The sequence below is a fragment of the Zosterops lateralis genome (genome assembly GCF_965231275.1).
Source record: "Zosterops lateralis genome assembly, chromosome: 9".
NCBI lineage: Eukaryota > Metazoa > Chordata > Aves > Passeriformes > Zosteropidae > Zosterops > Zosterops lateralis.
Genome location: NC_139769.1, coordinates 17121680 through 17135101, shown reverse-complemented (window position 1 = coordinate 17135101; position 13422 = coordinate 17121680). Strand labels below are relative to the sequence as shown.

The 13422-nt window shown below is 37.1% G+C and overlaps 1 protein-coding gene across 4 annotated transcripts in view; it reads right to left on the bottom strand.

Annotated features, from left to right (window-relative positions):
* The window catches only part of FNBP1L (formin binding protein 1 like), a 57633-nt gene that overhangs the window by 5686 nt on the left and 38525 nt on the right, over positions 1-13422 (bottom strand). For 3 of the 4 annotated variants that reach the window (XM_083867794.1, XM_083867792.1, XM_083867793.1), the window contains exons 6-11: positions 13175-13279; positions 11812-11940; positions 9626-9772; positions 8859-9062; positions 767-876; positions 17-149 (exon numbers count right to left, since the gene is read on the bottom strand). In XM_083867794.1, coding sequence (XP_083723920.1) covers positions 17-149; positions 767-876; positions 8859-9062; positions 9626-9772; positions 11812-11940; positions 13175-13279 — 828 coding nt within the window. Of the gene's footprint in view, positions 1-16; positions 150-766; positions 877-2933; positions 2949-6435; positions 6595-8858; positions 9063-9625; positions 9773-11811; positions 11941-13174; positions 13280-13422 lie in introns of all 4 variants that reach the window. The other variant, XM_083867795.1, reaches the window with a different exon arrangement.

Below are 13422 nucleotides of genomic sequence, written 5' to 3'. Positions count from 1 at the left end.
ACTTTTAGAATCTAACCTCATTCTTGTGTATTTCCATCCGAAGGCGGTCCATATTGCTCATAGTCTCAGTTAATTTTGGTTGCAAACTGCTTGGATCACCCATCTGGGGATTCTTTTCATAAACATCCTTCATCTTGATGAGGGCATCTCTAAAAACATACAAAACATGACAATAATGAATATACCAGTATTCATTCATTAAAGCTAAAATAATATAATAATACACATAAAATGTGTATGAGATCCTGAACTGTGATTAGATACCAAGCACAGCAACAAGGAACTACTGGTCTTCACACCACGCGTAAATCCTTCTCCCATTCTGCCATCTTAGCCCTCTGCCTTCCTTTCTTGTGTTGTGCACAGGCACACAAGGACTCCAACTGTTGACTCTTACCTATCTCCAGTCTCAGTACTGTTTCCCATACTGTTTGTTATATACAATTTCCTAAATATTAGTCATGTTCTGTCCTTAAAACACAAAATTGAAGGTGTCTTGCTCAACAGACCCACGCATTTTTTAATGCACAGTTTTAGTGCCAATGCTCCCTCTATGCAGTATTACAATCAAAATGAGTATTACAGTAAAGCAGAAGGAAGCAATATTAAGAGAACCTACATACAACAAACTGTGAACTTAAAAAGTTTTTTTAATAGCCTGGCCTAGCATCTTGTCTCCTAGCTTTTGAACACTGTTGGCTTAGGTAGAGGATGTCAAAAAAACCAGAGAGAACCATGAGAGAACCCCTGAAAAGGAAACACGCACTTTTGGTCTGTTTCCTTCTGTAGCTCTCTGTTAAGTTCATCAATTCTCTGCTGCAGTTTCTTGCGCCTTTGTTCTGGAGGGAGATGGCTGAAATCTTCCTGTGCAGGGCCCTGCAAGCAGAAATACTGTGAAACAAGCTGCTGCATGCACAGGTCTGGGCAGCTGAACTGACATACCCACACATGGACAGTGCTCACTGGAAGCAGATGGACCTTCTTAAAAATTCTATTTGACAGACAGCTCTACAAAAGACCGCACAGAATAAATGCATGTTCCTGCTGCCAGAGGGGAGGCACTCAGTCAAGGGGCTTTCTGCCTTCTCTAGCAGTTGGCTCACAGGGATAACTCCAAATTTCTAGATTTTATTTTTCTGAAGTCATGTACCTTCTCTTACATCCACTGCACTTAAAGATTTAGAAAGTATAGAATAATCTGAGTCAGAACAAAAATCTAAGATGTGTATATAATAATTATATACCTATATACATAAATTGTTTCTTTCTCTGGAGTGTGTTCTGTGGTCATTTAGATGGTATCAAAAGAAAAATACTGTATTTTGGATCTTCACTCCAAATCCCTATTATAGTTCTCCTCCAGAACTTTAGCAATCCTAGAAAACACATTGAAACTTACAAAGTTCTCATGGATTTTACCTCAAGTAAAACTAGTTCATGCAGCACAGAAAAACCCTTTGTAATATCAAAATTCTTACTTAAATTTATTTGACTCAAAACTTGCTCAAATACTCCAAGTCACCTTTTTTTTACAAAAGAACAACCCCAAAAAACCAACAACTAAAAAACTTCAGGGAGGGAAGAAGCCCTCTTACTTCCCAAACTTTAAAATAAATCATAAACTAGCCAATTTAAGACCACCTATTGTTATGAACCCAAACCTGCAAACTTGATTGCAAACTTGGCCAAGTTTATAATAATAAGCAGGACAGAAGAAGGGCCTTGGTATGAAATACATGGAAAGAGATTTTTATGTATCTTGCAAGTTTGCTGTGAAAACTCTTCTCCTCAGGGTGACAGATACTGAGTGTTAAAAAGGAAATACGGTACATGTCTTAATCACCAAAGGTTTGGGTTTGTGGGGTTTTTTTGGGTTTTGTTTTGGGGGTTTTTTGTGATCCCATTTGCTTAAGGAAGTTGGTTTTAACCCAAGAAACCCACTTGCCATTCCAGTAACCCTCCATGGAGGCAAACCAAACTGGCCAGCATTTCTTTTGTCAAGAACAAAGTTCACAGAAACTTGACTTTGAGATTTTGACACAAGTCTTGGGCTCAGGTGCCAAGTTTCCAACACTCCCCCCTTAAAATCTTCTCACCCCCTCAACTCTTCTGCACTTGTAAAATCAATCGCATTGCTTTTTAAGAAGGGAATACAAGAAAAAAGAAGGGAAATCAAGATATGATGTTTCCAAAATAAAACAAGTGTTTCTTTCTGGAGGAAGAAGAACACACACTGTGTATAGTCTCAAAGTCCAGAGATGCAAAATGACAAACAAAATTCCTGTTCCCTTCAGAAAGTCTTCCAAGAAAACTCTACACTACAAAGAAACTACAAAAATACACTACAAAGAAACAAAAATACAATCATGTCCCTCTCTATCATTCTTCCTTACAGGTCAGTTTAAACCAGAGTATCCTAAAAGATGAATCAGAAGAACAGAGATATTTTTGTGAATTTTCACTGGTTTACTCTGCAATATAATATTGGATTAAGGTGTGGTTTTATTTAATGCTTCCTGTATTTCTACTCATAAAGGTTCTCTGCTGCAATTTTTTCTTCCAAATTCAAAGGAGTGCAGTATTCAGTATTTCTTCTCTACACAAATTTTACAATCTTTTCATATACATATTTTATGCTGCTTAAACAATTTTCCTGACAAAGAAAAATCACCAAGTATTTCCATCATGACCAACTTGTGAATACTGGTCAACTCTAAAATTCCAAAATTGCAGATTTAGTTGCAGCCAGATCACAAGTCTAATTGCCTTACATTAAGCATGGATGATTAAGAAGACTGTGCATATGAGTGGAAAATCTGAAGATGTATTTCAGCACCTGACTTAAAGCAGTTATGGTATGGAAACACTTTCAGAAGATTATTTTCATGCTATCTTAGCAGAAGTACAGCAGACAGATCAGCACACGGGCTTACCATCTTCACCGACCACTGCACAGTTCATTTGAAAACAGAAAGAAACGGGAAATTATTTACATGCAATGACCAGTTACAAAAGTGACTAATGCCTAAAAATGTATTTTTAAAATACCACTTAAGGACTGACATTTTTATTTATAAAAAATACATTTTACTATAAGCACAAGAGAATAATTGCTTTAAGAATTACTGATTTAAAAAATACTAGGTGAAAATGGGTACTTTTAACTTATAAAATTTTAACACACAACTTTCATTAAACTACTTTTGAATTTTAGTGTTTTCAATAAAGGGATGAGCCTTCTGTTGTAGGAAAAGAAACACACACACACAGCCAACATTACACAAAATAGCAGAATTTGATGATGATGGACTGAGCAGCCATATACAAAAAAATTGTTAATCACAGCTCAAAATCCACTACAATCACTCTTACAAATGTAGTTTTTGCTACGTATTTGTTTTATTATCACAGTAGATCTAGAATAAACAGAGCTATTTTTCAAGTCTAGAAGTAATTAAGTTTACTTTCTGAAAAGAGCATTTGGGTCATTGTTGTTATCAAAAATTTTTTTAGTCCAGATAAAAATAAAATCTTATAAAGAGTAAAGACTTTATCCTTAGAAGAAGCAAATAAAACATGGGTGCCAGGAGCTGAATCTTGGCTTTAACATTCACAGCATTCTGAAGATCTACCATGCTTTTAATGATTTGGACAACCCTTTCCTGAGAAACATGAAGACAGATATCTCAACATCACTTTTGACTCCAAGCAATTTTTAAGGCTGTTGCTTGGGGCACACACACAACATTAGAATTTCTAGCAATGAGGGAAGTAAAACACCTTCACAAAAGATACTTTGGTAGGAATCTCAAAGTCTGGAGATGCAAAATGACATAAACAAACTTCCTGTACCCTTCAGAAAGAGTCTTCCAAGAAAACTCTGTTACGGCTTACAGATGACTGCTGATAATGCAGATATTTTATGTACCATGGGGCAACAAGCACAGACCTCTCATAAGCACTAACACTGTCTGGAGTTGTTAAGATTCCAAAGGAGAAGCAGCAGCAGGTAACAGCAGCTAACACAGTAAGCTACACTTGCTTACACCTTCTTTCAATAACCTGTTCTACAGCTACTATTTGCTGCTCTTGTTCCACATCATGACAGGAAAATGTACTGCATGAAGCACAGAGTGGAGGGAGATTGGGTTTGTGATCTCCAGTGCCCTGAGTGAAATCTTGTACAGGGCATGTTAAACAAAACGACCAGTGTGCTTCACTGGCTGAGAGATGCCAACTCACAGATAAAGCTCAGCAGAAGCAAACTGAGGACCATTTTACATAGGCAGATGGTGGCAGGATAAAGAGGAACATCTTTTAACTGAAAGAAGATAGATTTAGATTAGATGTTAGGAAGAAATTCTGTCCTCAGAGGGTGGTGAGGCACTGGGACAGGTTGTCCAGAGCAGCTGTGGATGCCACATCCCTGGAGATTCAAGGCCAGGTTGGATGGGGCTCTGAGCAGCCCGGTCTAGTGGAAGGGGGTCCTGCCCGTGGCAGGGGGTGGAATGAGATGATCTTTGAGGTCCCTTCCAGACCAAACCTGTGATTCCATGGTTCAGTAGTTCTGCATGTTAGTACCACTTGGAAATAATTTTCCAGGAACAAAACATATGGGAAACAGCATCACATACTAGCAACTATTAAGCATTTAATCAAGGTATATTATAAAGATAAGACTCATCAATGAGATTAAAAAAAACCCCTATTACTAGTCCAGTATACATTTAAGTGGAAAAGACTTTAAAAATATGCAATAATGTGGTGTCCGTTAAAATGCTTGGAAAGAAATTCAGAATATATATAAATTAAATGCTTCTTCTTGAAGATTTTACAGAGATGAAGTCTTTAATATTATGGCACATTTGACTGAGTTGAGATGTGTAGGATACTAGTGATGTAGTATCTGTAGGATACTAGCTTCCTAATGTTAAAGAATTATTATATTTAAAATATTTTTTAAATGTATTAAATTAATGCAATTTTAGAACATGAAGAATGTATTTAAAAATCAAATAAAAATATGGTTTCATTTTCCATTAGCATTCTCTAGTTGTTAGGAGATGATCTTTCCCTTCAAAAGAGGTTCTAGAACTACTGGTAGAACAGGGTGATGATTTGTAAGGCAAGAGTCAATACATTTAGTGATCAGCAAAATCAAGGTGTAATCAAGGCCTGTGCCATTCCAACAACCACCTAATCCTAGTCCAGCTCCTCACTGAGTGCTGAAGAAGAGGCATCACCTTCACTTAATTAAGATGTCATGACCCAGAAGGGAAAGGAGACGCTGCCCTCCATACAGACTTAGAGGAACACAAGTATTTCTAAAAAATGGCAGTGCTAGAAAGGCTCTTTCCAAGGTATCTGGGGGCCTGAAATCAGATGCCACAACATAACTTAAAATAAGTTTTAACTGTAACTCATTCTGCTTCAGAATGACAAGGGAGCCTCTAAATTGTAACTTTACTGCAATAAAACATTGCTGTACCTTGATCTCCACATTATGTCAATAGGTGTCAACCATTCTTGATGCACATGAGATAGCAAGTCAATATTGTCTTGAAACACCAAAAAATTATTAATTATATATAGCCAAATGCATCCAATTACCTTTTTATTTTGATCAATAAGTATCACTAAACATACATAAACTGGGCAGCCTATCCTTTTCTGACATAACAGGGAAGTGCCAGTACATTTATCACTAGCACCATAAATGTTGCTAGGAAACCACTTCGTATTTCCCTTCTATGGGCTTCCAGACAAATCTGCAGAACATGCCACTATATTAGTAAATAAATTGATAAGTCTTAGTGGCATTTGGTAGTAATTTTTTCAATAATTTTACCCAAAAGAAACTAGGACAAACAAGAGCGACTAATTAATCAGAAAGCACATTAAAACTGTAATGTTTTAAAAAAATCAGTATTTCAAAAATCTGCCATCACCATAAGCTACAGCATTTTATGTACAAAAGAAATTAAATTCTCACTTCTTAGTTCTGTGTCTCATAATCAACTTTTACTATTTTCAAAGTCAGCACATAAGACATCTGCTCTGTCAGATGATTTTTGTGGTGACTGTGTATCCAATGATAAATTACTGCAAAAATATGTTACATGATGGTAGGAAAACATTTGTGAATGTGAAGAACAATGAAGAAAGGTATCAAACACATGCTGAGCACCCTCTTTATAACACCTTTTTTTTAGGCACGAGCATTTCAAATGTGATAAAGGACTTTTCTATTTTATTTTATTTTTAAACTGTTGCTAACTTCTGTATAGCATAAAGTATCCTAGGAGTGACCTTATAGCTGAAGTGTTATTTTTAACTAAGTAAGCCTTATAATGAGGGTGAAGAGCATTGGAAAAGCCACATCACAAACACACTGCTCATAGCCCATCATGCATTTCAACTTGTTATCAAACTTACCCCTCTTTTGAGGCTTCTGAAAGAAGGAATTCTGGGCTTCCCTGTTTTTATGTCACTCATGCAATAATGCACTGGTTCAATGGAGAATATGGGATACTGGGACCCATTAGGAGTACTGGATGTGTATAGACTAGTAGGGGTTAGGGGTGGGGATTGTGGCTAATGTGGAAATAAAGAAAGCAATAAATAAGCCAAATGTTCAAAGTGATTTTAAAATGAAAATTCTGTCTTACAAAAATAAAATTTCCATCCAACACAGAAACAGGCTGTAATGTTCCAGACACATTTATACTGTAACTGTATTAGGTTTAAAAGGTTTCTATCATGAATTACTGTTCAGAGTTACAGGTTGCTGCAGAGAAGGAAGGAAGCTTTAGACTCAACAGTACCACAAGACCCTAACAAGATCCCAAAGCTCCCTGTCTCTTTTCTTAAAACAGCTCTGCTATTGCCAATTTAGTTACAATCATCCTGGAAGCTCAAGCATTCCTGCTCACTACTTCCCTCCTAGACACTGAGGTACCCTACCAGGTTAGCCAATGGTACATCTATGGAGAATTCTCAAAAAAGTATTCTCAAACTCTGTAGTCAAGCTGGACACAAAGGCTGCATGGCATTATTAATATAACCCCAAGAACCTCCTCCGTTTTTTTCAAATTGCTTCTCTCATTTTTTGTCTCTCATACATCAGCTATTCTTTCTCAGTTCAATTTTCCTCTACTATTTCCACTGCTGTACAACTCATTCCCTTTGTAAAGGCTCTTATGTCTTTGACAACTTTAAAAATAGGTAAATGAATACCTGAAGTCAAGACCAGCCATAGTTTCAGCTAAATGAAGGTCCAAAGCTCCCCATGAATACCCCAGCTGTAGCAAATCAGCTAATTTTATAATAGATAATTTAAGAACATATTTTAAAACCCGCGAATAGTATTTGGAATTAAATATGTATCTTCCAGTAAATATTTTGCTTCCAGCTGCTGTTTTGTAGAGCTCTCCTCCATCCTCCCCAAAAACAGGTGAAAAACAGGGACAACATCTTTTATTTCATGTAGGTCCTTAGGGAAGAGATGCATGTAGTATGTACACACATGTCACACCTGTGGCTCCACAGAGAAAACAGTAAGGCTGACTCCCTGAATGCTACACACAGTGAACTGGGGAGAAGAAAGAGTAGGGCAAGTCTTGTCAGCTTATTTCAGCTGTTATCACACTACGGGATTTCTTATAACTACAGTAAATGCCAAGGTCCAGACTGAAACCAGTGTACATTTACATACTCTCCAAACTATCAGAAAGATGTCCTGTGGTGAAACTGGCAACTGTGATCTAATTACAGAGCAGGCGAAATCTCACCCACCTCTGGAGACAAATGCAATATATATGCCCATGTATTAATGCATGTGAACTGCTATGAATCATTAATTATATTGCATGAGAAGTAAACAATCAATTTTAACACTCAGCTAGAGTTATATAATATACTGAGGACGGAATAAAGAATCATCTCTACCCTTCCTTTCTGCAAAGACTTACTTTCTCAGAATACCATAAAGTGGAAAATAAATTCTACCATTAAGAAGCCCTAAGAACAGTTTCCTGTAATAAGTGACAGAAACTGGCTTGGAGCATTAAAATAACCTCATAGAAATTTGCAGGAATCATGAAAATGGCTCACTGATATGCTCCAATATTAAATAAAGCATAAAATTTAGGTATTCATTTATATAGCTAATGCACGTATTGACAATCTTTTGTTGATCCATGAAGGCATCTCACACAGAAAGTGTTAATTGTAACTCATAACAAAACAAAGTAGTAACTTCTATGTTTTCAATTTTTTCTTGAGCATAGAGCGAGGACATTTCCCTTCATGGAGCTTCTACAGTATGTTTTACCAGTGACATATTATAAACTTTAAGGTTTTCAGAGAAACCTCAAGAATTTTCAAAACTTGCAGCAGGTGTAATAAAAATCTGTATTAACACTTTTATATATAAATGTGACATTTAGAAGGGGGTTGCTTTTTGTGCCGTAACAGACAGATCTGAAGTCTGCCCAATTCCAAAGCATACTCTCCCCTCCCCTTATTTTTACACAATTAACACCTTTCCTATGCAACTACAGAAAGTCTTTACAGAATCTCAGAAACATTATGGCATTGGGAAGATACTTTTATCAAGTAACTATTAAAAATGCTCCCAGACACAAATTACTAGAAGAAAAACTGAAAAGCTTCCCCAGTGACAACCTCATTTTTAACATGGTAAGTACTCAAACCTTCTGATCTCCTTACACATACTTTAAAAGTAAATTGGAAGGCAAGGGGAAGATTTTTTAAAAATACATGAATTGCTGCTTCCATGCACTCTAAATGTTCAAATTTTAATTTTCCAAATATAATAGTAATTTCTTAATTGTTACCTTTGGTTTCTTTCCAAATAGCCACAGCTTTCCTTTAGCCTTGCCAACTGTAGTTTTTGTATCAATTCTCATTCCCTCTTGCTTTGGTGTACTTATGGTCCCATCAGAGATAGTTCTGTAAATATTCTGACTGTAGTCTTCAAATGGAAAATCTCCAGGAGGTTCAAAACCAGATTTGAAGCAGTCTATCACTAGTTGAGAGTCCTAAACATAGGACATTAAGGAGTTGAAAAAGCAAACCAATCAAGAAGCAGAGAAAAAACCGAGACAAAATTTTCATTTAATAGTAGAGATGCACAGAAAGTGCATCTTACAGAAAGTAAGAGTGAGCTCAGAACACACACTTTTGGGCAGACATGCTTTTATCTCAGAAGTGTTCATGAGTATATAGCAAAGCATACTCTGCTATTCAGAATATTCCAGCAAATACTTAATTGAATGAAGTTATGTTAACTAAAGATGCTTTATATGTTTTAATGTCACATACAGGGGAAAATACTGGCTACAGTATTCCAGAATATCCGAAGTCACACCCAGTGAGAACATGTCAAAGATATTCAGATTACACAAATTAATAAACCAGGAAGAGAGCAGACAAGAAAAGCAGAAGTGGTTCCATCTGCTGAAATCAAAGTCACAACACTTTTGAAGCAAATATTTGATCACAGAAAGAAAACTGTCCAGGGTAAGTCAGTCTTTCCCCTTTCCACAACTTCTGGAGCAGTTAAATTGCCCACACACATTTAAAGTTACTGAGTTCTACTTACTCTATGTTCATCAACTGATTTTGCTGCAAGAATCATCCCTTCTAAGCATTTTGAGATAATTGGGATAACCTTGCGCTCAGAGTCAGCAAAGCCTTTGTAACATTCACTAAGTTTGATAGTCCTCCTTTCATCCATTTCTTGAAGTTGCTGCAAGGGCAAAGAAAGAAAAAATAAAGCTGTCATTTGCTGATTTTTTTCATCCTCAATCCTGACATTTGCAGTTACTGTGGTTACCACAGTGTGGGACAGAATTTCTATGTTTTCCCAGTATTTTTATTTGTTTAACAAAATAGAACTTAAAAGTCCTTTCAGACATAGACTTAGGATGCCCAGTACAATTGGTATGAAGATTTTATGCCCTTTGATTACTAAAAATCATGTAAAGATTTTATTTACCTTTTTCTTCTATAAAGCGCATGTACAGTGTTTACAAGCAACTGTTTAAAGTATTTATTTCATACAAAAATGAAAATCACAGTGAAGAAATTTTACTGATGTTTACATCTCCTCACTCTCTCCTTCTAGTTCCAAGTAATTCCCCTCTGATGATAAATATCTCCATCTTACTTTTATTATTATACCTTCCAAGCAATACAATTATTTAAAGCATAGGAAAAATAAGAAAAATTAAAATTATCTGCAGTTTAGACACTCTGATTTGAAATACAAACCATTTCCTTTAGCAGTGTGCAAGAAAATAAAGAGAAGAATACCATTACGTAAGATTTGCAATAAAAGTTTACTCGAACAGAACAAAAAAGAGTAAATTAAAGAGAAATACTATTAAGATAATAGCCCTAGACTTTTCACCCGAATGTGGAAAACATCCCAAACATAATCAAAAATCAGTAAAACATAAACCAATAGGTTGTCAAAAACTGTCTCGGTTTCCTATATATACACTGAGGCAGATGTCTCACACAATATTCAACTTCACCTCTCCAAGACAAAACCACCACCTAGATGTGCTAAACCCCTCTCCAAGGTTTTCCCATAGAATGTTACCAAATACTTGCAATGCAGTAATAAAAGTGTAGTCCCAAGAGAAAGCAGGACTAGGCCTTTCTGCTCTTACTGCAGAGTTCTAAAAATGTGAGTAATATCTTACAATGGCAATGGATTTTAACCCTGGAGAAATAAAGGTTGTAAAGCAAAAATCTGGTGCAAGCCACAAAGATGATCAACCTGTTTCTCCTGGGAGTTGACTGCAGCTCTTGGATCAGTGTGTAGAGTCAGACCTACTATCGTGCTGCTTAACAGTTAAAATATTAGAAAATTCTTTAATAAGCCAAGGCAATTTTCTCCTGTGAATCCCAGACCTCCTAGAAAGGATTTTTTTTTTTTTTAAATATTAACTGACTTGTGCTTCAGGAAAATATCGAGCATATTGAAGTTGAATATCTTCAAATAAACCCAGTGTTTCAACTCCCATTTCCTCACTCTCTGTCTCAGTATCAGTTCCCACCATATTTCCCAAATGGCTGAAGGTACATACCAACACACTTCTGAACTCTCCTCACCTGACACTCCCAGCTACTTCAGACTGGCTTTCCAGTTTTGCCACGTCCATGTTTTTGAAAGAATGTTTAAAAAAATCTTAATAGTTACAAAAGCATTTCAAGATGCTTTAGATGCAAAGTATTGAACTTTAACATTTTACTTGGTTTAGAGATACATCTGTGGATTGTTAGTAACTAACACTGATGGAGAAAGGACAGACTGGGGACTGAGGAGGAGCTGGAACTTCTGCTTCCAATGCAGCCATTTTTCCCCCATGCATGAGATCCATTAAAGCACAGCCACTGCCAGATACCTGCTCTCCTTCACCTCAGCAGAGCATTCACACACACACAATGATCCTGAGAACTACTGCTCAACCCTTATTAGAAGGATTGTTTTAAATGTCTGCTGTCACCCAGACATCTCAAATGTTTATTCTGCCAGACCCTTTCAGAAATATTTAAACAAAGAGTCTATAAAATATAAAATCTTACAGAAAATGCAACCAAGCATTTTTATTGGAAATCTAAATTAGTATGATAAGCAGTCTCATGAAAAAACACAAGTTGTCTCAAGATTATGGTAATTTCTTGATAAAATGATCCACCAAAAAAAGAGAGTTTTTAATTTTAAAGTCTACTTCTTTACAAAAGGATCAGAAATACTTTATCTGTGAATTATTTTACCTTGTAAATCTGAGGAATGACAATGTAGTAGTGTTTGTGCTGTTCTCCATTAAAATTCTGTAGTTGTGCAGCATATTCATTTTTGTTTTCATCAGCCATATGTGTGCGCAGGTTTAACTGTTGCTTAGCCTAGTAGGAAAGTGTTTTCAGGTTAAACATGTCTTGCACTTTTCAGTGACACACAGCACTATTTTATTTTATCAACTATGCAAGAACAATACTCACAAGTCATCAAAACCAACATCCTTATAACTGAAATATGAAGAATGTGAGACTTCACATGTACTGACACTCCTGAACCTCCTTTGTTACATACAGAAAAAGCAATGATTACTGTAGCTCAATAAGCCAGACCATTTAAATGCACATCCTAAAACCCACAGAAGTGACTGAACAGATAAACCAGGAGGTACCAAATAGCAGACAGCTGTCAGCTTAGGGAACACAGCACAGCCATCCAGAGGGACTCTGGTGAACTATAACAAGGCCTAGTGCAAGGCCCTGCATGGGAATGATCCTAAGCACTAACACAGGCTGGGAGAGGATGGGCTGGGAGCAGCCCTGAGGAGAAGAACCTGGGGGTCCTTGCAATGTCCACTCACAGCCAAAAAAGCCAACCCTATCCTGGGCTCCACCAAAAACAGCGGGGCCAGGAGTCACAGGAGCTGCCTCTGCCCCTCTCTCAGCCCTCCTGAGACCCCAGCTGGAGTGCCCTCGACACAGGAAGGAAATGGACCTGCTAGGAAGAGTCCAAAGGAGAACATAAAGATCACCAGAGGACTGGAGCATCCCTCCTATAAGGACAGGCTGAGAGATTTGGAGATTTTCAGCCTGGAGAAGCAAAGGCTTTGGGGACACCTTAGAGCTGCTTCCAGTTCCTAAGAAGGGTCTACAAGAGAGCTGAAGAGGGACTTTTCACAAGGGCAGGTAGTGAGAGGGCAAGGGGGAATTATTTTAAACTCACAGAGGGCAGGTTTAGATTAGATATTAGGAAAAAATTCTTCACTATGAGGGTGGTGAGGCACTGGAACAGGTTGCCCAGAGAAGCTGTGGATGCCCAAACCCTGGCAGTGTTCAAGGCCAGGCTGGATGGGGCTTTGAGCAACCTGGTCTAGTGGAAGCTGTCCAGCGGAGTCTTCAAGGTCCCTTCCAACCCAACCCATTCTGATTCCGAAGCACACTCCTTTCCTGTGCTGTCTTACACGTCACTGGAACTTTGATTTTGCACATAACAAGCATATTTTATTTTACACATATTTTATACACAGTTTTATACATTTGATGAATATTGTTTCAATACTGACAATTAACGTGTAAATGAAATATCATTTATAATAAAGTAAAGATAAGTCACTACCCTTACCTTCTCAACATCAGCCTTTGTCGCATTAGTATCATTGTCCAGTCGTTCATAGCTTTGCTGTGCCTTCTCTGCCTCTCTGCATTCTCTCTCAAATTTCTTTTTGCTCTACAAAAGGCACAAATTTACTGCTCCAACAGCCACTATTCCCATTTGGTTTCGTACATTAATTCTGAATTCTACATATCAAAGCTTCCATTTAAGTATCTTAAATTCAGAAAGTCCCTTTAAAGGAGCACATTGTTAGCACA